Source organism: Arvicanthis niloticus, chromosome 27, assembly GCF_011762505.2.
Source record: "Arvicanthis niloticus isolate mArvNil1 chromosome 27, mArvNil1.pat.X, whole genome shotgun sequence".
NCBI classification, from domain to species: Eukaryota; Metazoa; Chordata; class Mammalia; order Rodentia; family Muridae; genus Arvicanthis; species Arvicanthis niloticus.
The window spans coordinates 16,246,994-16,272,095 of record NC_133435.1 but is presented as its reverse complement, the minus strand read 5'-3'; the positions used below and the strand labels follow the sequence as shown (position 1 = coordinate 16,272,095).

General features: G+C 44.5%; 1 protein-coding gene across 1 annotated transcript in view; it reads right to left on the bottom strand.

Moving 5' to 3' along the window:
• Positions 1 to 25,102, bottom strand: part of Myo1e (myosin IE) — a 191,202-nt gene that overhangs the window by 26,043 nt on the left and 140,057 nt on the right. The window contains exons 16-22 of the mRNA XM_076926187.1: positions 24,292 to 24,373; positions 17,745 to 17,851; positions 11,527 to 11,625; positions 8,577 to 8,721; positions 3,546 to 3,660; positions 2,331 to 2,500; positions 672 to 817 (exon numbers count right to left, since the gene is read on the bottom strand). Of these exons, the coding sequence (XP_076782302.1) occupies positions 672 to 817; positions 2,331 to 2,500; positions 3,546 to 3,660; positions 8,577 to 8,721; positions 11,527 to 11,625; positions 17,745 to 17,851; positions 24,292 to 24,373 (864 nt within the window). The remainder of the gene's footprint in view (positions 1 to 671; positions 818 to 2,330; positions 2,501 to 3,545; positions 3,661 to 8,576; positions 8,722 to 11,526; positions 11,626 to 17,744; positions 17,852 to 24,291; positions 24,374 to 25,102) is intronic.

Sequence of the window (25,102 nt, the reverse complement as noted above, 5' to 3'; positions counted from 1 at the left end):
AAGAAGAAGAAGGAGGAGGAGGAGGAGGAGGAGGAGGAGGAGGAGGAGGAGGAGGAGGAGAAGGAGAAGGAGAAGGAGAAGGAGAAGGAGAAGGAGAAGGAGAAGGAGAAGGAGAAGGAGAAGGAGAAGGAGAAGGAGAAGGAGAAGGAGAAGGAGAAGGAGAAGGAGAAGGAGAAGAGGAGAGAGGAAGAGTGTGTGTAAGAGAGAGAGACAGAGCGAGACAGAGAGAGTCAGAGAGTCAGAGAGTCTCAGGTTATCAGGCTAGGCAGCAAGGATCTTTATTCACTGAACCATCTCTTCCAGCCCTTCTTTGATATATTTCTTTGATTGAGTGATTGATTGTTTGATTGATTGATTGATAGACAGAGTCTCATGTATCCCAGGAGGGGTAGCTTTTCAGTCCAAGATGACCTTGAACTTCTGATCATCTTGCCTTCACCTCTCAAGTGCTGGGACAGTACTGTTAATGCAGTGCAGAGGACAGGATCCAGGGAGGACTGCCTGCGTCCTAGCCAAGCGCTCTACCAACTGAGCTACATCCTAGCCCCGGGTCGTCTTTGAGGAGAATTCTGTTCTCTTTGTTATGAGCCTGGTGGTTCATAACGAAGAGGTGATGGGTGATGTGGAGAAGAGCCATGCAAGAAGCCATGCCTCAGCCATTCCCAGCTCACCTGAGGGACACGGACAGGATCCTTTCCACCTCAATCCTCCGCTTCAGGACTTCCTTCACAAGACCTTTGTCCGGGCCTTGCTTCACCTTCTCCCTTCCAATTAAGTACAAGCACTTTGGGGTTAGCAGCAGGTCTCGCTTGACACCCTGTGAGGAGAGGGACTTTCAGAAGGCAGCCAAACATGGTCAGAGAGACAACTGTGACAATACACCACTGATGTTGTCCTGAGTATCGAATGGCTACTGTTGACTACGGACTCAGGCTCCTTGATAGAGAAGAGGCTGACAAGCATGAGGATAATGACGCATGACTTATTTTTAACTTATAGGATGGCATTTGCATTGTAGTTCTATAATAAGGTATCAGGACACTAAGTGTAAAGGGACAGTCTTGGGGAAGCCTTCAAACATGGTGACTTTACAAAAGATTGTTACATCCTGGTTATCAAACAGGCCTCCCTCCAGTGTCTGTAGGTACTTCCCTGGGAATCCACACATTATATAAAAACTTGATCTATTTTCATTTTACAGATAGTCATTGTGGTGGTTTGAATAGGAGTGGCCCCCATAGACTCATGTGTTGGAAATGCTTGGCCCCAGGGAGTGACACTATAATGAGGTATGGCCTTGTTGGAGGAAGTGTGTCACAGTGGGGGCAGGCTTTGAGGTCTTCCATGTTCAAGCTACATTCAGTGACATAGTCTCCTTCTGTTGCCTTCAGATCAAGATCCCATACCATGTCTGCCTGGACACTGCCAGGCTTCCCACCAGGATGATCATGGACTGAACCTCTGAAACTGTAAGCCAGCCCCAGTTAAATGTTTTCCCATATAAGAGATGCCTTGGTCATGGTGTTTCTTTTATAACAATAAAACCCTAACTAAGACAGTCATTAATACACAAATAATATGCTTTAGAATATATGGCTGACTACCTTATTACAGAGCAGTGCAGGAACCCTGAAAGCATGCCCCGCAGCCGGCCCATTCTCCGGATGCAAGGAATGACCTCCTTTTAGCAAAACAATATCTTTCTTATTAAGCCAGTACCGTGACTTACTCCATTATTTTTTCTAACTAATATAAGAAGTTGCTTTTTAAAAAGCCAGCTGCGGGTGTGCCTCAAGTGATCGAGTGCCTGCCTAACAAGAACAAAGCCCTGGGTTCAACCCTCTGCACTACATAAACTGGGCATGGTGCTGTAAACTTGTAATCTCAGCACTCCAGAGGTGAGGCAGGAGGATGACAACTTCAAGGTCATGGGTGGCTACATATGGAACTTGAGGTCACTCAAATACATGAAATTTTGTGTCAGAACAAAAATGAAATGTAAAAATTCTACTAAATAGAATACTATACAGGTATATAAAGTCATTTATATTAAGATATTAGTATGGCAAGTTCTTCCTGGCACAAACAAACAGGACATAAAAGAACATTTAATGCATTCCTATTTTGCAAAACTAAACATGCAAATATGTCTGCATAAAAAGATTCTGAAGGGCACACACAAACAGTGAGCTTGATACGGTTGGCTGCTATTTTTTTTTTTAACTTATCTGGGTTTTTACAATTTTTCCTCAACCTGCAAAATCACAAGCTATTGTTCTTGTAAATAAGAACTCGGTTGTGACTCTTAAGAGGTGGGTGGCTGTGCGTACCTTGAACCTCCTGTCGTACTTGGTGACTGTGTCAGCAAAGTCAATCTTTTCCCTCCTGCCTACAAACTGCTGCAGTTCTGGCCGATCCTCCATCCCGATGTAGTCCCCGATGAAGTTTCGGTTGATGCTGTTTCTCCTCCTCTCCTTCTTGTTCAACAACAGGTCTGAGGCTACGATGCCCAGGAGAGCAAGAGAAAGAAGATGGACCAATGAGGCAGGGAGAAGGGGAGGATACTCAGAGTGAAGTACACACAAAGATTCTACATGATGCGAGATTGGGTACCTCATGCTTTGGTAGTATAAGAAACAGTTTGTAATCTTATTTAAGATCAAGCTACTTTATTTTTTGAGAGTGTATTGACTGGTTTTGTGTGTCAACTTGACACAAGCTGGAGTTATCACAGAGAAAGGAGCCTCTCTTGAGGAAATGCCTCCATGAGATACAGATGTAAGGCATTTTCTCAATTAGTGATAAAGGGTGGGAGGGCCCATTGTAGGTGGTGCCATCCCTGGGCTGGTAGTCTTGGGTTCTATAAGAAAGCAAACTTTACAAGACAGGGGAAGCAAGCCAGTAAGTAACATCCCTCCATGGCCTCTGCATCAGCTCCTGCTTCCTAACCTATTTGAGTTCAGTCCTGACTTCCTTTGGTGATGAACAGCAATGTGGAAGTATAAGCTGAATAAACCCTTTCCTCCCCAACTTGCTTCTTGGTCATGATGTTTTGTACAGGAATAGAAACCCTGACTAAGACAGAGAGGGTCTCACTATGTTGACCAGGCTGGCCTCAGACTCAGAGATCTGTCTGCTTCTGTTTCCTGAGTGTTGGGATGAGGTGTGTACTAGCACTCTGGGTCCTCACATTGATCATCAAGCTTCGTTCACTGGGAGTTAGGGAGAAGGGTCTCCAGGTAAAGATGCTTGCTTCAGAGCCTGATGACCCACAGGGTGGAAAGGAAGATCTGACTCCTCAAGTTGTCCTCTGATTTCTGCTGTGAGCTGAGGCATATGCACGTGTGTGTACACACGTGCACTCACACACACACACACACACACACACACACACAGATACAAACAGATGCACGTGCGCATTCACGCGCGCATTCGCACGTGTGTGCGCACACACACACACACACACACACACACACACACACGTGTGCGCACACAATAAAGTTTTTTAAAAATATTAAGTGGATGAAATAAAATGATGAAAATACCTTCTTCTCTCATTTGGACATATTTCTTTCGGGCCACAAACTTCCTCCATGTTTTCTGTATCACGCGTGCGTACCCATCATATTTCCTCTCTCTCATCTCTTCTAGAAGAAACAGCTGTGACAGCAGAGAGAACACGTATGAGCCAATCCATGTGATCTGTGTGTGCCTGTATATCACGTACATCTAGCACCTCTGGAGTCCAGAACAGGGCATTGGAGCCTCCGGAAGTAGAGTTAAGAATAGTTGTGAGCTACCATGTGGGAACCCAGGTCCTCTGCATGAACAGCAAGTGCTCCTCACTGCTGAGCCATCTCCTCGGCCACCTGAACACCAACTTTTGTTCTTCCAAGGAGGCTCAGTGCACTGAAGAAATACATAAGAAGCAGCTCCTATTATGAACAAATACTAAAATGATTACTATGGGATGTTGTTTATGAGCGCTACCCACATTTTATTTATATTTCTTCCCTTAACGGGAAGGAAAATGGCTGAGTCTGAATATGCTAACATGGTCTCCACCTTCCCTTGCTCACAGTCTCCATGACTTATTCCTCGTCCTTGGTCTAAGGAGGAAGCAGGTAGCCAGATCAAATGAGCGGATGTAGCTTGCTGTGAACAGCCTCAGAATAGAACCTTCCAGTTTCTGCCAAAACTGAGCTTGAGCTGCTGTGGGAAGAGGGCTGCCCTACTTTTGATAGCATGGAAGTCCAGACTTCCTGCTTCATGCAGTCTCTAAGGATGGGCTAGGGTGCAGGGCAGAAACCATGGCGGCTGCAGCCAGACTGGAGCAGTTAGTATTGGATTCTCCAGACAGCTGGCACAGCAAATGCCCAAATCAGACTCTGGAGAGCCAGGTCATGCAGACGGCTCATGCTGATCGTCTCACAGTCAGCTGTGCTTCAGAATCATGAAGACTAACAGAGCTACAGTGTGCCGAGTGTCCACTATAGTCAGGAACCTTCTCAGACTGTCCTTCCTCTCCTCAGCACACACCTGTCCACTTTAGGATGAGAAGGATGGGCCTAGATGAGGCAGGGATGAACAGAGGACCTAAGTTTTCTAGGCAGTGACCGGCTCCTTTTCACCAGAACAAAGCTGTCTCTAGATCTGCACTTCATTGGCTTGTAAAACTGAGGAAACTCTTTATCCACTTCTATGCAGTGGTTTATGTAGCCATTGAAAGGGGAAAAAAAAAAAAAACAGACCAATTATAAGCTCCACAGATAATGTATAGTCACCGTGAAAATGTTTTGGGAAGGGGCCTTCTTGGGAGAGAAGGTTAGGCAGTTGAGTGCTTATGGCTCTTGCGGAGGGTCTGACTAGCTTCCATGTGAGGAAGCTCACAACTTCATGGCTCCAGGGACTCTGACATCCTGTTCTGGATTTTGCAAGCACCTGCACTCAGGCACACATATGCCCACACTGACATGCATACACACATTAAAAAAAAATAACACAAATAAATCTTTAAAAATCTCCAGAAATAAGCAAGGAAAGTTGGTTTGCAGGAAGCTGAGGCTGTTATCTGTGTTCATTTGAGCATATACTTCTATAGGAGCCCATTCTTGCCATTCAGTGTCTCCCAGTCACAGCTCTGCCTAAAAACATCCAGAACAGCAAATACCAGTAAGGAGGAACACTGAATCTACGGCATTCAGCATAGTCCCAGCTGGAGTAAGGAACATATTTCTAGTCCTAAAATGGGGCTCACAGTTTAGCAATTGTACAGATGCTTAGGATCTGAGCTCCATGGTTGCCTGTGGGACAATGCTCATTGATATTCCCCGTCTTGGTTTTTCCTGCTTCTGACTGAGCCTGGTTTCCCATTTTTCCAGAGCTAATCTGGCAGGATGTACATACTACCTCTGTGACCAGAAAGAAAGGATGTGATACCAACAGCTCTCAACAGCCAAGAGATTATTTCAAAGTTTAGATGGCTTTTAGGTGTTTCTCTGGTTTTTTTTTTTAAGGGGTTTCTCCCCTTAAAAGCCCAGGGGGTTAGACATCATTGAGGTCTGAGAATGAAGAACAGGAGAAAAACCAAACATACAGTCGCATAGAACAAAACATAAACTCTTTGGTGTCTGATGTCTGAAGCCAGTTTTTGAAGAAAACAGATTATTTGGTGTGTATTGGGCAAACATGTAAGATGTGGGGCAAAAATCACAAAGTGGCCTTGTTGTTTTGATGACTTACTTTTATTTATGTGTATGTGTCAGTGTGTGTACCCCTGGAGGGCCAAAGAGGACATCAGATCCTCTGAGCTTGGAGGCGGTTGTGAGCTCCTGATGGGGGTGCTGGGAACTGAACTTGGTCCCTGGAAGAGCGGAAGAGCAAGAAGCTCTTGTAACCACTGAACACCTCTCCAGCTACATAAGGCAGGTTTTACAAAACAAACACTGGAAACAGTGCTTTCAGGTCAAGGACAGATGTGGACAGAAGGAGAGGCGGGTGGGGAGAAGAAGGAGATGGTGTACATGCGTGTGCAAGTTCAGAGATGGAGAAAAGGGAATCAAGAGATGGTCAGCAGCTGTTGGGAGAAAGGCAAGCTAAAGAAAGACCAAAATAAACATAGGTTTCGGATATAAACGCCAAAGCTCAATTAAATCAGAATTTTTAAAAAAAAAATCAGAGAAAACTATTGAGGCCGTTTTAATTATACATGAAGATTTTCTAAGTTGGAAAGTGATCCTTATGAGATGTCAGAGCTCTGTGTTGTCCTGACTAATCACTCCAGCCCGTTTTAGATAGAACAGGACCTGTTCTGTGGGTTGCCTAATGGCGTATGACACAACATTTTCATTTTATATTCGGAAAATTTAATTGCTGTGAGACTAGGAATAACTCAGTGTGGAGCAGTGCTACCACAACCTTATAGATGGATCTACTGCCGGCTGCCATGTAGTTCTTTAATAATTTGCATGGCTTGACTGGCCGTTCAGCTTCTGCCTTCAACACTTCTGAGTCTCAGGCTCTTCCTGCTGACAGAACAGGAGTCAGGAAGAGGAGACTGCTATGAGATTTACCTGCTTGATTTCCTGTCTGCCTGCCTCCCTCCCTTCCTCCCTCTCTCCCTCCCTCCTTTCCTTCCTGGCCTCAAACTCACAGAGTTCTACCTGCCTCTGCCTCTTGAGTGCTGAGACTAAAAGCCTGTGCCACCACTGCCCGGCCATAATTTGCTTATTGCTTGCAACACTATTCATACCAATGTTACTTCTTCTTGGGCTGATGAGTAAAATTTCCAACTTCACTATCATTTCTTTTTTCAAAACACAAGAACACTAACAACAACAACAACAACAACAACAACAACAAAAATCAACAGGGTCTCATGTAGCCCAAGCTGGCCTCAAGTCAAGTTCACTATGTAAGTGAGGCTCACCTTGAAGATCTGATCTTCCTGCCTCTACCACTCAATTATTAGGATTAAAGGCTTGTGTCACATGCTCATCTTATGTGGTGCTGTGGATGGAACTCGGGGCTTGTACAGGCTAAACCAGCATCCCATCGATGGAACTACATCCCTTGGCTCTTTTACCACTAATCCTTGAAATGGACCTTAGTGATGGTTATAGGAACCTCAATAAACGATGACGCCTCTGAGGGCTAGTTTTGTCAGCAGGTCATAGTCTAGAATCACCTGGAAAGGGAGACTTAGATGTGGGATTGTCTAGACTAGGTTGTCCTATGAGCATATCTGGGGCAAGTGTACCTTGATTAAGCTAATTGAAGTGGGAAGATCTGCCTACTGTGGGTGTCACCACTCCCTGGAAGGAGATCGTGGACCGTGAAGAGTAGAAACAGTAAGCATACCACTGTGCTATTGACTGTGGATATGGTGTGACTCGCAGCTGCTTTCAGCTCCTTCTCCCTTGACTTTCTAGCGATGATGGACTGGGAACTCAATGAAGCCTTTCTTCCTGAAGCTGCTTTCGTTAGGGTGTTTAATCACAGCCACAGGAAAGAAAACTAAGGTGATGTCAAACTTCAGCTCTAAACATTTTTCCAACTTAAAAAGCAATGTCCTGACTCTATAGCCCCAGAGCTAAGGGGGGCAGAGTCACTCAGGGCTTTGTTGGGCTTCCCCTCACATGAAGACGCTTCCCAGGATCCCACAGCCATGATTCCCCTGTAGACTGTGGTAAGTTCACAAAGTGTAAATGTGCATGCACAGCTGTCTCCAAGGTATCTGGGTCTCAAAGTATAGACATTTCTCTTGTCTCATTGTCTCCTAAGAGTTTCCCCAGCTCCTCCTGGTCTTCTACCCTGGAATTCCCCATGTATAACTGGCCTGTTTGGTGTAACCTAGTTGAGGACACAGTAGCCTAAGCTTTTCTTATGCCACAAACAAATCCCTTTGAAGCTTGCAATATTCATAACTGAGATAATCATTAATCTCATTGACTTGAGGGGATGTGTAGTAGCCATGGAAACAGATCTCTGGGCATGTCTAAGTGGAATTATGTAGGTTAATAGAGATGGGAAGACCCACCCTACATGTGAGCGACACCATTTCAAGGATTCAAGTGTCAGATGACATAAAAAAGAAAAAAAAGGTAAGTCCCAGCATACATGGCTCCCAGCCTTTTGACTGGATGCTGTGTGCCTCAAACTCCTTCCACAGTGGACCATATCCCCTGGATCTCGGAGCCAAACTAACAGGTTCCTGCTTTAGGGTGCTTACCAGGTATTTTGTTGTAGTAAGGAGATAAGTCATTAATACAGTAACTTTGGGCAGCTTCTGTCAGAGGCAAATAAAAGTAACTTAACCAGTCTAGGCCTCTGCCCTTGTAGAGGGGGAAAGAGAACAGGAAGCCATTCTATAGGGTGATGTTTTAGCAAATAACTGAATGCCATGAGACAAGTGAGTCAGGTTGGTGGAGAAGATGAGATAGGGAGGAGACAGGCTTCCCTCCCCAAAAAGGCCATGAAAAGCATGAGGCAGAGGAGTACCAACATCGGGCTGTGTAGCACTGCAGCTGGCAGAGGCATGATGAGAGGAAGGGCATGGCGCCACAGCTGGTACTCACAGACTCTGGGGCTTTGATGAACACTTTACTCCTTCCGAGCTGGAACTGATCGTTGTCCATGTTGACAGACTGCAGCAGATGGAGGACGCCTTGTTTCTCATCTCCTCTCCACACAGGCCAGGTAGCTTTGGTCAGAATGGCATACCTGTGAGGGAGAGAGGAGAGAGAGGTCTTGCTTAGGGTAGATCCTGGGCACTTGGTGGGACAAGAGAGGTTTTGGAGACGAATGTATCACTGTATACTTGGGTCCCCTCAACTCTACTCAATGACAGGTTATGGATCTCCATGACTAGAAAGGTCTTCCACTTCTTGGGCTAACTGTTACAGTATGTCTGCGCCTCCCTCCCTATCCTGGTGTTTCTGTGTTCATGTCCAGGTGAAAACCCACTTTCCTTTTCTCTTGATATCTAAAGGTTCCCATGACATTCTTCAGACAAAGCAAAATGTTATTATTTTTCTTCTTAAACCTTCTCTGTTCGGCTTTCAGCACATGTAACAGCACAAAAAGCTTTACAAAGCTGGGCTATGGAGATGGCTTGGTTGGTACAACGCTTGTCATGTGAATCTATGAAAAAGCCAGGTGTGGTGGGTGCACACTTGTGATCCTAACGTGGGGAAGAGGAGACAGAATGGTCCTAGGAGTTACTGGCCAGCAGAGCTTACTTGGTCAGTGGTAGGCCAACCAGAGATCCCATTTTATAAAACTGTGGTGGAGAGGGTGGATGGACAGATAACTCAGCACTTCTAATTCCCAGCACCAAGTCAGAAGCTTGCCTGCATCTGTGTCAGAGCCCCAGAGCTGAAGCTACAAGTGTTTGTGAGCTGGGTTCTCCAAACTCTGGTAGGACATTGGGTATTTTTAACCTCTGAGCCTCAGCCTACAGAAATTTTCATTCTTCTCTCCCCCACCTCCTCCTCATCTTCCCCTTCTTCCTCCTCCTTCTCCTTTTTTAAAAATGTATTTATTTTACTGTGTATACAGTGTTCAGCCTACAGGAATGTCTTCATACCAGAAGATGGCACCAAATCTCATTATAGATTGTTATAAGCCATCATGTGGTTGTTGGGAATTGAACTCAGGACCTCTGGAATAGTCAGTACTCTTAACCTCTGAGCCATCCCTCCAGCCCCCAACATTTTATTTCCTTTAAATTTTATTTTAATTTTTTTTTTTTTTTTTGTGGTACTAGGGACTGAATCTAGGACTGTGCAAGCCAGCCAAGAGCTGTACTGCTTGCTCTATGCCCAGTCTTGGTTTTGTTTTTATTTTTCTTTCCTTTTCTTTTTTGTAATTATACTTTTAAATAAGTTTTATTAATATTTTAAACATATTTTTAAAAATATGCATGAATAATTTTCTTGCATACATGTATGTATATCCTAGAAGGTCAGAAAAGAGCATTTGAGTCCCTAGGACGGGAGTTACAGTTAACTATAAGATGTCACTATGTGTGATGGGACCTGAACTTGGTCCTCTGTAAGAGCAGCAAGTGTTGTTCTTAACTGCTGAGCCGTCTCTCCAGCCCTTACCAAGCCTGGTCTTACGCAATACTGGAAACTGAACCTCGGGCTCCCTCCAAGCGAGGCAAACCCTCTACCAACTGAGTTGATATTCCCAATAACCTATTTCTTAAGGGAAATTAAACATAGAGAACAATTCTTCAGAAGAATCAAGGAATAACTTCATATTTTTAAGAACACTAAAACTATCATTTTGAAAACATGTAACACAGAGTGAGACCACTTAAACATAATCCTGTCAAACACACTTTCAGGGGAAAATAAAAATCAGTTTAAACATGAGTCAAGTATAATGACCCATGCCTTTAATCCCAACACTCTGGGAGGCAGAGGCAGACACAGGAGGATCTTTGTGAGTTCAAGGCCAGCTTGGGTGACATAGCAAGGTCCAGGATAACATGGACTACACAGAGATACTGTAAACATGGATTCAACGAAGTGTTTGAAATTAAATGCCCTAGATTGTGTTTTAGGTAGGCTAAATATTTTCTTGCAATTGTTTTCAGACTATTAATCCATCTGGTCAGGTCCAGCCCTACCCCTTCCATGTCATGACATAAATCCTTGAACCTGGTGGCCCGTCCACAGATAGTTTACTAACTTTGTGACACATTCTATAATATATCTTTCATTAAAAAAAAAAATCATCCCGCGCAAAGAATGTGAACATTTCTCTAAAGAGGAAATACAAATGACCAATAAGCTCATGAAAAAACTTGCATATCCTTTGCCATCTGGGAAATGCAAATCAAAACCAGTGATTTGCCACTTCACACCCACTAGCAAGGTTAGTCAGATATTAGCATATGTTGGCACAGACTGGGATAAAATGGAACCCTCAGATTCTGTGGGTGCAGATGCAACATGGTGCACCCACTTGGGAAAAGAGACTGGTGGTAACTCCGAGAGTTAAACATGGAGTTACCATATGACGCAGTCGTCCCACTTTTAGGTCTACATCCCGGAGATCTGGAACGCATGTCCTCTCCAAGGCCTAGAACAGGACTGCCAGGGTAGCACTATTCATGGTGGCCCCCAAATGGATGCAACTGATATTTACCAACTGATGTATAGGTAAAATATGGTATATCCATACAATAGTGTATTATTCACCAATGAAGAAGTGTGAGATGTAGACACATTATACCATTAATGACTCTGGAAAAATGCCACGGTGTGAGAGCAGCTAGTCAGGAGGACATATACATGAATCAGGCAATTGACAGTGACAGAAAGCAGGTGGGTGACTGCCTCCAGAGTGTGACTGACTATGGGAAGCAATAAAATACTATAAAATTAGTTGTGTAATGGATGCCTGACTCTGCAGCTACATTCAAATCTGTTTGATATGTGTTTAAATGGATAAATAAGCTCATTTGGACAATAAAATAAAATAAAATCCAGAGCCCAGCATTAACTGATCGGATACCTCTGTAGAAACTTCTGGAAGACACGCCGATAAGCATAACCAGCTCTTCTTACTCGGATGTTTTCTTTGAGACCCAGGTACTCCACTTGATGCTTCACTCTAAAAGATGACAGAACATGGAGGTTACTGGAAGATTCTGTCACCTTACCACCTCGACAGCTTTCTCCCCTAACTTCCCTCCCTCCGCTCCCCAGCCCCACTGCAACTGTCACTACCAAGCTGCAGGGAGCATGTTTACAAGTCTGCGACAGTGTTTAAGCTGGACTCTTGAACTGCATGATGTTAACTGGGAACTATTATGAACCACTGCAGACATACAAGAGGACACTGCACATCTATTTCACAGAACTCCAGTAAAATGGAAACCCAAAGTCAGGCATGAAGACGGTGCTATAATCCTAGCTACATGAGAGGTGGAGGTAAGATGATCCAACCCAGAGAACACAGAAGTTCAAGGCCACCCCAGACATTACAGTGAGATCCCATCTCAGAATAACAACCAAGGCTGGCGAGAAGGCTCAGCGGATAAACAAGATTGCCTTCAAGCCTGATAACTTGAGTTCCATCTCTGGAACCCACATGGTAGAGAGAAAAAGACACCTAAGTTGTCCTTTGCCCTCCATCCATGTGCCCTGGCACTCATGTGTACTTCCCTTTGAATAAACAAATGAATGTAAACACCATAAACAATGGACAAAAATTAAAATAAAGCTCCATACACTTGACATTTGGATTACAAACAAAATTATCGTTTTTTTTTTTTTTTCCCCAACAAAATAAAGAACATGCTGAGTCAAGTGCTATTGGGGCTGTTTTTAATCATTAAACTTTAATATCCATTCTGGACTCAATGAAACTACATTTCTAGGATTTTTCAAATGACTAAGTTAAGAATGTTCTAAAATATATATAAAAGTCACATGTCCTAACTGCATAGCTCTAGCTGGCCTTGAGCTCACACAGACCCACCTGTCTGTCTCTTTGATGCTACTAGTTTGTTTGTTTGAAGGAACAATGGAGATCTAGCATGTTTCCAAGGATGTAGCTTTAGCCAGACCACTTGCAGTGCAGAACCAGCCCATCTCTGCATAGGGTACAGGCTGTACTGTCTGTCGTGATGGCTCATTTTTAGCCATGTATTTTCAACCTGGGCTTTCATGGGTCTTCTTGAAACCTGGCCTGCAGCACAGAGTATTTCCTCTGATCCGTAAGAGTAGACTCCTTCGGACGACTCTTCTTTCTTTTTCCATTTGTGTGTGTGTGTGTCCCGCACGCCTGCACGCCCATGCGCCCGCACGCCCATCTCAATGTTGCCATTAGACATCATTCTCTATCTCTCTTCCACCTTATTCAGTGAGGCAAGGTCTCTTACTAAAACCCAGAGCTTGTGGATATGCCTAGTCTCTCTAGCCAGCTTGCTCTGAGGAATCCCCCGTCTCTGCCTTCCTAGGCTGCAATTACAAGCAGGCTGCCACAGCCACATGGCATTTATTCTGGCTTAGGGAGCTGAACTCCAGTTCTTCTGCTTATACAGCAAGTACTTTGACCTGACCACACACCCATCTCTCCAGCGCCAGGACAAATAACTTCTACAGCCTTTATATGAAAATACTAATATTTTATGTGTACATTTCCCCTTGATTAGAAGCAGAGACACCCGTAAAACCTTATTTGGAAAAATAATTTTTCTTTCCACTTTCTCCAAATACAAACTCACTATTGACCTTTTCGTTATTAAGAAAAAAAAAATTGCAGAAGTGCCCATTTATCTCTCTCTTTTCAAAAAACATGTAATTTGTATGTATGGGCACTGTGTGTTTGCAGTACCTGAGGAAGACAGAAGAGGGCATTAGAGCTCTTGTAACTGGATGTTGGTGCTTGAATCTGAGTCTTCTGCAAGATCAGTTAAAAGCTGTAACCACTGAGCTATCTCATCTCTCTAGTGCTGAGGCGCCTGTTTCTGATGTCTGCCGCTTTCAGTGCACTCTTCATAGACACTGGCTCCTCTCTGAGGCTCAGGCAGGCACATCACACACCGATTTACCACTCACAGGCCTGGCCCATGAATCATACAGGGACAAATATTCCCTCTGTGAAGACATTTCTTCATAGGCTGGTGAGATGGCTCAGCATATAAAGTCACCTGCTACCAAGCCTGATGACCTGTTTGATTTCTGAGACTCTTGCAGGTTGTCTTCTGGCCTTGACATATGGGGTGTGGTTTGTGAGTACCCATCAGCTATAGACTTGTCCATCCTGGTGATGAAGAGGCCAGGGGTTAATACTGGGACGCTGTCCTCGGTTCATTATTCACCATAGTTTTGAGGCAGGGTCTCTCACTGAATCTGGAGCTTGCTATTTATTGGTCCCTCTGGAGCAGCTGTGAGCACACAGCATGGATGCTGGGAACTGAACTCTGGTCCTCTGGAAGAGCAGTGAGCCATCTCCCCAGCCCCTAAGAGATGCCCCCTCAGCGCTCTCATGCTAGGGTTATAGATGAACACCAATCAGCCCAGCTTTCATGTGGATGTAAAGATATAAAGTGCCATCTTAATGTCAGACCATGCAAGCAGCCCTCTCTCGGGCCTGAATCAAGTCAGATTTTCCTGAAGTGGCCATCAAGGTTAAGGAAATTTCTTACATAGTTTCTCTGCTGTATGACAATCAGTCTAGCAAATCTTGTAAGGTGTAAGAACTTTGAGGCACCAAGGACCCAAGCTGCTTCTACAGAGCAACACTATTGGTAAGCATTAAATGGCCATAGTCCAGCTGTTCCCCTAGGACACCATTCCCACCCTGTGGGAGGAGTCAGCCCACGGTTGTCTTCACTCACCCGGGCTCTCACTCACTCAAGCAGGCCACAACCTGAGAACAGCCATTCGGAGCCCAAGACCAGCCACTTTGCCAGAAGCCAAACAAAAACACATTTCAACAGGAACAGAAAAAACCCATACCTCATAAACTTGTGGAATGAGTAACCCTCTCCACCAAGAACTTCAATTGAGCGTGTAATTCCCACCAGCGACTCAGCCCTCCAAACTCACAAGGGAGTGAAGCCATCTGTGATTAAAGCTATGGGGGAGCTGTCCCACTGGAAATGTAAACCAGCTTTCATCAGCTCTCACCCCGAGCCTTCTTAAACCACGACATGTGGATGCTTACTGTGTTCTTGCTGAAATTCAGCTAATGGTCATGGGAGGGGGGTTAAAGAGGAGAAGGAGAGGGAGGAGAGGAAGAAAAGGAAGAGGAGGAGGAAGAGGAAGAAGAGGCCACATCGTGAAAAGCACCACTGTGAAATCCTATAAAGATCATAACATATTTTTATTTCCTGGTATTTCAGTGAATCATGTTGAAAAGAGAGGGAGAGGGGAAGAAGAAGAGACGAAGGAGGGGCCAGGGAGCTCTCACATGTTTACAAACCACTCTTCTATTCAACCTCGGGCATCATCCTCAGGAACACTGTCCACCTCCTTTGAAACTGTTTCTTACTGGTTTGGAGCTCACCAATTATGCTAGGTGTGTTGCCCAGCGAGCCCCAGGGATCTACCTGACTCTGCCTCCCCAGTTCTGGGATCACAAGCACACGTCACTATGCTCAGAATGTTTACATAGGTAGTGGAAATCAAACTCAGGTCTTCATGTTTACAAGGCAAGCAGTTTAACGACAGCCCAAATCAAGGAGGATTTTATGTGCAGGAATCAATGTTGGGGAAGTAGAATCAATGTTGGGCCCAAGTAGAAGCTACTGTACAATTTCTTTATAAGAAGAGCAGGGCTATTTACTTCAGGTTGGGGAGTGGTAGTTTAATTGTAAGACAAGTAAGGTTTTATTTTTCTTGATTTACTATTTTTTAATTTTGTGTACTTTGTGTGTGTGTGTATGCATGTGTGTGTATGTGTGTATGTGCGTGTGCGTGTGTATGTGTGTGTACAATGTGGGCACATGCAAGTGAGTGTGGGTGCCTAGAGAGGCCAAAGTTGTTGGATCCCTGGAGTTGGAGTTACAGGTGGTTGAGCAGTGCATGATGTAGGTGCTGGGAACCAAACCTGGGTCCTCTGCAAGAGTAGTATGTGCTCTTAACCACTGAACCATCTGTAGTCTCAAGTGAAATGCTTTTATTTATTGGAAAGAGTTGGGGAAAGAAAGTGGGAGAGCTTGAAATGGAGAAAGGGTGGAAGTAGGTAGCCCATAATAATACTTCTGTTGCCAACATTTTCTCTGAGGCTGCCTATGACACCACCCTTCTGTGTGCACAAGCCCATGTATTTGTACATGTGAGTGGATGGGCTGTACACACATCAGTTTGTGTTGATAGAGCAGACCATGGGAAAGAGATCTCATTGGTAGACAGTATGTCCTAGACCCCGTGTTTAAATGAACCAGAAGCTGGCAATGTGAACAACATGGCCCACACAAATCAGTTACTAATGGGTAGCTGCAGGACACAGTTCTGAATCCCAGTCTAGTTCCTGGGAACTGACACCACTATGGTACTTTTGGTCTAGGGAAATGGTTCATATTGTAAAGTGCTTGCCTTGCAAACATGAGAGCCACAGTTTGATCCCCAGAAACCACGTTTCAAATAAGCTAGGCTGAGCATGGCTGGACATGCTTTTAATCCTGGTGCTCCAGAGCTTCGGAGGCAGAGGCAGGTGAATCTCTGTGAGTTCGAGGCCAACCTGGTTTTCATACTGAGTCTAGTCCATCCAGAGCTATGCAATAAGACCCTGTATCAAAGGAAGCAAAAGCAGCAGCTGCTACAGCCATGGTGGCACATACACTCCACCATGCCTGGCTTATGCAGTGCTGGGAATCAAAGCCTTGCCAGGTCTTCACACACTCTACCAACCACTCTACCCACTTAGCCACACATCAGCCCTGTTAGGAATGAAAGCACACCCCTCAGACAGCGACATCCAACCTTGATGGGCCAGTGTGCTTCTCTCATTCCTGGCTGTCTCTGTCTGTCTTTCCCCATCTACAGAGGCTCAAGAATCAAATCATCCATCTGTTATTGCTCAGAATGGGGCTTGAGGGCAGCACAGGAAAGGGACTCACACCTGAATATGTCTCAGAGGATGTCCTCTGCAGTTGTCAACTGTAAGCCTGGTCTTCCCCATTGTGACCTTTGGCTTAGTCACTTGTCACCTGACAAAATTCAGTCTTTCTTCCTCCCAGATAGGAACATTGTACCCTGATAGGGTTTACACCTAGTCTGGTGATGTGGTAATGATACGGGGTACCCTCAATAGTTATCATCCCCCCAGCCCTTCTTCTGAGATACTTCCAGGGGATAGTAAGATCAGACCTTAGAGGAACAGTCCCTGGATTTTCCAGCTGGAGACAAATATTTTTTTAAAATATATTTTAATCTTTATTTTATGCGTATGACTGTTTTGCCTGCCTGTATGCATGCATCATGCACATGCCCGGTGCCTGCAGAGGTTGGAAGAGGGCGTCAGAGCCCCTGAAACAGCTTATGGGTGGCTGTGAGCCGCCATATGGGAGCTGAGAATCAAACCTGGGTCTTTTGGAAGAGCATCGAGTGCTGTAAACTAGAGAGTCTTCTCTCGAGCCCCTGGAGGCAAATCTTACCTCCTCAGTCAACATGTTCACAGCTGCCAACTCACTTTACCTTGCATGGGTCATTCCCCAAACACTCTTGCAGGTGGAAGAGTGACACAGGCTTCCTCAGGCACTAGGGCACCTGAGCACTCTCGGTGCTCCATCTCTTTCAGCCTCATCCCTCCCTCATGCTGCTCCTCCATGAGGTGCTCAGGACCAGCTGAGGTTCTTCAGGGGCTACATACAGTGTCTGGCAGGTCACTCTTACCCCACTCTCCTGGCCTTCCCTTGCGACCCCAAGCTAAGCATCCCACTAGGCCACATGCTGTACATCTAAACAGAGACCCAAAAAATATTAAAACCATAGGGACTCTTCCGGAACTAAGGCTTGTTCTAACACCTGCCGCCAGCCTAGCCCAGATCAACATTGTAACTTAATTCTGGATGGAATAATACTGCTACCAAGTTAAGGAAAGACAAGACTAGGTGAAATATTACACAGATGGTGTTAAGAAAAAAATCAAAGAGACAGGAAGTACGAAGCATGCATGCCTCCTCCTATACCGTAGGTTGGTTCACCTGAGGCAGAGGTGATAGCCCGCTCAGCCCACCGCATCCGGCCTCACCCTCCGCTCTTTCCCCTATAACTTACCTGCTCTCCTCCCAGTCTTTAGGCTTCTTGGTTTCGTTTGGTTTTATGCAGCGAATGTAGTGGGGTGTACATTTCATCAGGGTGCTCACCAGGTCATTGGCTTGTTTCTGGTGGGAAGAATAAGAACAGTTAGAGACAAAAAACTCTATGACAGATCAGCTTCCAAAGAAAACCTGCAGAACCCCAGCATGGAGCGCATGGCTAGAAACAAATGTGAAGTTGCTCCTCTCACTGTGCCTGAGCCTGGTGCCCAGAATAGCTTTAAAGTTCTGTTGACTTTTATGGTGTCCTTTATCATGCTTAGGAGTTACAAATTGGGACACTGAACAACAATTAGGCATTTTAGTACAGTTAACAATGTAAAAGGTTGGATATCTACATCTATATATAAAACAGGAAATCTCCGCATGTGGTCATTTCATCAGGAATAATGCCATTATCAACAAATTAACTTCAATTTGTACTGACTGAGATCACTATAAATACACTTCTATTAGTGTGTGTGTGTGTGTGTGTGTGTGTGTGTGTGTTGAGACAGGCTCTCAGGCTTCCTAGGTTATTCTTTAATTCACTACCTAGCCAAAAATGACCCTGAACTCTTGATTCTCCTGCCTCAGCATCCCAAGTGCTGGGATTACAGCCATGTACTACCATGCCTGGTTCTTGATAATTTTTATTTGTTGGTTTGTTTAAAATTATAAGTATGGATAAAATTTCAAATCTCTTTCCTGTTAATGTCATCTATGAAGAATCTCTTAATTAAAATGAGAAAGAGGTTGGGGGAAATGGTTCTGCAGTTAAGAGAACTTGCTGCTCTTCCAGAGGACGTGAGTTCGGTTCCTAGCACTGACACAACTGCCTATAACTCTAGCTCCAAGGGATCTGTAGGCATCCACATACACATAGCACACACACACACACACACACACACACACACACACACACACACACACACACAAATAAAATTATGTAAATTCACAGCTAAACAAAGTGAAATTCATTTTAAAAAATGTAATTCAGGAATATCTTACATGCTATTTTATCCAGTACCCCCTTGCTTTGTCCCTTTATGATCCTGCAGGCTCTCTGCAGTTTCCTTGTGGGACATAACTCACATCTTCACACAACAAAGTGACTCCGTATAAAAATCATCTATCATTAACTATGCCCTGGGTACCCGGAGCCGGACTTAATTCAAGCAGAAAAAGGCACATAAATAAAGCTGGGACTGCTTAGGATTGTTTCAGATCATGAGAATTGCCCACGTGGAAGGAACAGGAGTAGCACTCACGCTCACGTCAGCAGCCCCACCCCTACCGCACAGCTGAGCACACCCTGGGGGTCCACAATGCCCCACTTAGGCAAACCCTCCTTCTGAGCCAGTCAGCATGCAGAGGGAAAAACCTCTCAAAGAAAACAGTGGGAAGGCCTGCCAGGAAACCAGAGAGACATTCCCAGTCAGCTCTGCTGACAAGAGACAACCCGTTCTCAATTAGGGCTTCTCTGTTTTCAGGCTCTTGGGGAATCTGAAACCCCCAGGAAACTGATGGGTAAAGTCAAAGCAAAATGCTCCCCAGTGAATGGAGCTCTTGTGTAAGCGTGCAGAAGACAGCATTCTTTGCACTCCCTGAAATTGAGGACAGAGGTATAGAGGTTACCCCACCATTGCAAGAACTCTGACCACAAAGGAAATTACCCTTTATCTTCTTTGCTGATGAAGTTACATTTGGAAACAAATGTGATGATCTTTGCTACAAGTCAGGTGACGTCAGAGAGGGACTGCAGTCTCTGAGCAAAGCTTTACATTGTTTTTTAATTTTATTTGTATTGAGTGCCTTGCATGCATGTATGTATGTAAGTGTACTATGTGCATGCATGGTGTCCCGGAGTTAATGGATGGTTGTGAGTCACCTAACGTAGGTATTGGGAATCAATCCTGGGTCCTTTAGCCAGTGCTCTTAACTGCTAAGCCATCTCGCCAGTCCTAACCTTTTTTTTTTTTTTTTTTCCTTTTGAAACAAGGTCTCTGAATGTAGCCATGTAACCAACTGTCTTACTGTCTTGGAACTTACCGTGCTGGCCTCAAAATCACAGAGATCTACCTGCCTCTGCCTCCGAATGCCACCACACCCAGCTCCCCACTCTTAAGTCTAAATTTCTTGTTCGCTCTCTGCTTTTGATATTAATTTTTATTTACTGCTATTCAGTCCTACGCAGGAAGCAGCATACTGCCTTTGCCGGTTGAACAACTTTATGTGTCCCCTGCCATAGTTCTTTTTATAATAGTCATGGGTTGCTGATGTCCCACAGTGCTCCAGAACAGTGGTGACTGTCACTACTTTAGCTTTTTCAAACGAGAATGCCAAGCCTTGCAGGAAGAAGGATTCTTTGGATGTAGGACAACACTATTTGTAACAACAAAGGAGAGGCTTGAAACCAAGTCCACGTTTTTGTAAATCACAGTGATATGGAATTATTTGGTGTGTTGGGAAAGGAATTGACTGGGTGAACTTGGACAAGATAGGACCACCACGTTGTGGCAATATTTACTTTGAACAAACAGGAAAATGCATTAGTTGTAGTTACCCTGAATTTCAATGGCTGGGGGTCACTCTCAATGTCCACTGAGCAGCTATGAAGCAAACTGACTTCAGACAGAGCTGACGCTAGCCAAGAATGCATTGGTTAGATAGAAAGGTGCCAGCATTATTCATCAGGAGTGGAAACAAAATACAAAACAAGCCAGGCAGTGAGGAGGGGCTCAGGGTGTTGGCCCATTATCCTCTAGCCTTGGCTCTGTTATGAGAAAGGTGGACAATTCTGACCTTCAGCTCCTCCAGCTGCAGCCTACACACAGTGGCTATAACTAGGAAACCTCGGATGTCTTATTTTAAAGGCAGAAACAGATGCCACAGTGCATGGTGTTGAAGTTTAGCATCTCCCACTCAGCTGCAGGCTCTCTCAGGTAATGCCCGGTGTGTCTACACTGGTCCACTCAGAGCTTCAGTCTGCTCTGTCTGGCATGAAGCCTTCACTCTACTCTCTACACTAGCCTCTTCCAATCACAACACAAAATAAAACAAGCATTATTAAATGTAATATAATTTAACAGGTTTATTTTTATTTTGTGCATATGAATGTTTTGCCTGCATGTACATATGTGTAAGTATCTTTGGCCAGAAGAGGGAATTAGATTCCCCTGGGACTGGAGTTATATATAGACGGTTGGTTGTAAGTCACCATGTGGGCACTGGGAACTGAACCTGTTCCGATCTCCAGCTTCATAAATGCAATATGTTTTTCATTTTAGTAAGTTGATGCAAGTATCTATCAAATGACAATTCTAATCAAATCTTGTAGATGTATATTTTAAAATAATTAAAACAATAAAACGTGCAACACTAAAACTACCTTCCATATAATATTTTCTATCCAGAAACTTGGAGTTCCTTTCAATATACTCTGGGGAGATCTGCCAAACAGTGTAGATATGGAAGGGACAAGGGACTGGGTCATGGCTATGTATCCTTCAGAGATGTTTTGGGAGGGCATATATAATAAGGAGACATTCACTACTGTAGATCACCAGGCAGATTTTGGCCACAGGATCCATCAGGGAGGGCAGGGTTTGGGTGAGAATACAAGCAAAAATCCCTTTAGATAACTAACCTTCAGGCTGACTTCCATAGACAAAGGCCCCAAATGTGCTGTTCTAAACATTCAGTGCAGAGTCCAGAAAGGTGGTAACTTTTTAAACTAGACACAAAGGAGAAGCAAGAGGCTCCTACCCCCTGGAATATTCCAGACCACTTGAAAATGAGTCACTGCAACCTTGGGGGATCTGAGCCCTTGGATCTGAACGTGAGAGTCTCATGACTGGAGTTTCCAGCCCAGAGCTTGTCCTTATCCAGGTCCCTCAGGCTAAGGCATGAGTCAGCCTCCCGTGCAGAAGTTAGTATCTGAGTCTCAGAAAAATCACATCTGTTCCCTGCCCTCAGCTTTCTGTCCCAGAGATTCAAACCCTACCAATGTCTTCGAATGGCTCTCTTTTGTTTTAAGATTTACTTATTAATGAAAAGTTATTTATTTATTTATTTATTATATACACAGCATTGTGCCTGTATATATGCCTGCAGGCTAGAAGAAGGCACCAGATCTCATTACAGATGGTTGTGAGCCACCATGTGGTTGCTGACATTTGAACTCAGGACCTTTGGAAGAGCAGACAGTGCTCTTGGAATTGCTGTTAAGGACTCGATGTCCCTATAACCCAAAGGGCTCTGCCTATCAGCTCAAAACTCCACCTGCCCCAGTGGACATGGCAGCATGTGTCAGTGGCATCCTCTGTTAAGAAGGCTGATGCAGGAGGATGTTGGAACCCGAGAGGCTGATGAACATGACAAGATTCCATCTTTGTTTCTTTGAGGCAGTCTCATTTTGTAAGCCAGACTGGTCTAGAACTCACAGTCCTTTTGACTTAGCTTTCTAAGTACTAGACTATAAGGCAAGGCCACAAACCTGTTAAGATTGTGTCATCCACCACCACCTTCCTATGACTCAAACTTGTAATGTGCCTGCTTCTACCGCCTAAGTGCTGGGATCTTGGCTATGTGCTACCATACTCAGCTCGAAGCAGCTTAGAATGATTTGGTTGTTATTTATGATGCTGGGAATCAAATATCACATATTGATCCATCTGGATATTCCAGATATCCTACCCTAAGAACAACAGCAGACAAAAAAAAAAAAAAAAAAAAAAAAATGCACCACCACCTTATGTCTGACTTCATCCACATAACCTAAAAGGTCCTCTTATGGAACCATGTCCTTTACTGGAACCGGTGCTTCTGTCCTCAGGGAGGTGATTAGGCACTAGGAAGGCAGGCTTTATCCATGAAACACTTGGACGGGAAAGAGCAGAGGGCAGTAACCAGAGTAACAACCAGAGTGTCTTTGATGCTGGTGTCAATCAGGAAGGCAAAGACTGAAGGGCATCGCAGAATGGAATACAGAGCGGAGGAGGGTGAATAGAAGTCTCGGGCAGGGAGTGGACATGTGCACAGAAAACACTCACAGCAGTCAATAGAAACAAGGGCCCGGCGTGGTACAGGGAACATACTGCTAGGCAAAACCACCAGAGCAGTCACTGAGCATGTTTTACAGGGTAGGATGCAGGCACTATAGGTGGATGCCTGGATTTAATCATCAAAGCAACACCTTGGAGTTGGTGCTGCAGTTTCTACCTTACCGATAAGCCAGAGAACTTTTTTAATTAAGCAAGATCAAGCTGAGAACTTTTTAATTAATAATCCATTATTTTCACATGTATGTATGCCTCTATGAGTTTATGGGAACCATGTGTGTTCAGGAGTCAACAGACGCTAGAAGAGGACCTCAGATCCCATGGACTTGGAGTTGCAGATGGCTATAAACAGCAGTGTGGGGTGCTGGGACTCGAACCTGGGTCCTGTGTAAGAACAGCAAATGTTCTTAACCATTGAGCCATCTCTGCCCCAGATGCTGAGGACTTAGATCAAAGGTTGACAATAACTTAGACAGTAAAAGCCACAGGCAACTGAACTCCAAATGCCAAATATTAATCCTTGATCTCTTTGATTATAAAACTGGAGACATATTTAATTGGTATGAATATATATATATATATATATATATATATATATATATATTCATATGTTCATATATATGAACATATTTTTTTCTTTTTTTAAAGACAGAATCTCATATAGCCCAGACCTGCCTTGAATTTACAATATAGCCAAGAGATGCCCATGAATTTACAATGGTCCCATCTCCACCAGGGGTGGGTTACAGACATTCACCACCATGTCTAGTTGACAGGAACACAAAGAACCCAGGGATTTGTGCACTATAGACAAGCCCTCTACCAGCTAAGTCACAACCATCTCCAGCCCTAAAAAAATGCTTTGAATGGGTATTAGCTTCAGAAATTCCTCAAGTAATTGTTCAAGTTACAGGATGTTCTTCATTGGAACTCATTGCTGCCCTCGGCACCTTTGATTTGCTAACATCACTTGGCCAGCTGTGTCTGCACTACACAGCAAGGAGGAGCCTGGAAGACCTAGGGAGGAGGGATGTGTAAGTCACCCGTAAAGGTGAACTGGGGTTTCTGGCAAGTTTCATTCTTGGCGTGCCTTGAGGGCCTGGCCTGGAAAAGCACTATCAATATCCAGAACATGATTCCGAACCACGAAATTCCTGATAGTTTAACATAAATCCTTCCAGATTCACTTTAAAGCCATTTCCTCTTTAAAAGAGCTGATTAGTATGTGCTGGCCATTAAGACATGAGGTACTTAGCATCCATCTGGAGGATCAGGGTGGCCGAGTCAAATTCAGCTACAGTCCGCCACTTGTATTTATTTATTTATTTAATTTTGCAAGTAGCCTGACTTCTGGGCATTTCTGTAACCATACCCCTACCCGAGTCTGACTTTGTGGCCCTGGGTGGCAGTTCCTGGAGAACTCCAGCTCTCTGGGATCCAAAAACTTCCCAGAATAGAACCAACCTTTATTTTGCTTCCTGCAGTCGTTGGGCGCCCTTTCTTGTCAGCTTGCAGGTTTTCAGGAAATAAAGACTTTATAAAAGGCCTGGAAAAGGAGAAAGAGGATGGATCAGCAATCTCTCAGTGCTGTGGGGGCTGGATGTGCTGTCCAGAAGCATCCAACTCTGGCCACAGAAAAACCATGTGACCTATGCTACAGGCCTGCAAGATGTAACTTGGGCAAATGAATACCAGACAGAAGACACGAAAGAAAAAAAAAAAATGTAAGATTCAAGCATCTTAGAGTCTCAACACGAGAAATAAGTTTGGAACACCCCTGGAACTGAGGGTTACCTTGAGAACAACAACATAGGGGTGGGGGTGTGTGTGACTGAACGGGCTTATGAAGACAAGCTAGCTAGATTACAGCCCTGAGCATGTGTGAGCTCTGCACATATCCCTGAATCATCATGGTTGACGACCACACCTGGATAATTCTTTGATGGGGCTTAGGGAAGAGTGTCCTACACATCTTAGGATCTTTATTTTTAGCTTTCTGAGGCATGGTTTTATATAGTCTAGGCTGACCGTGAACTCCCCATGTAGCCCAGGATGACCCTGAGTTCCCTATCCTCCTGTCTCCATTCCCTAGGCACTAGAATTACAGTTGTTTGCCCCATGCCAGATTTTATGAGCTGCTTGGAAACAGACCCAGGGGGCTGTGCATACTGAGCAAGCACCTTTTCAACCACATGCCCAGCCCAGCACTACAGGGTATTTAGTAGAATGAATGGCCTCTGCTTGGTATATATCAAGTTATATTGACTACAGAGTA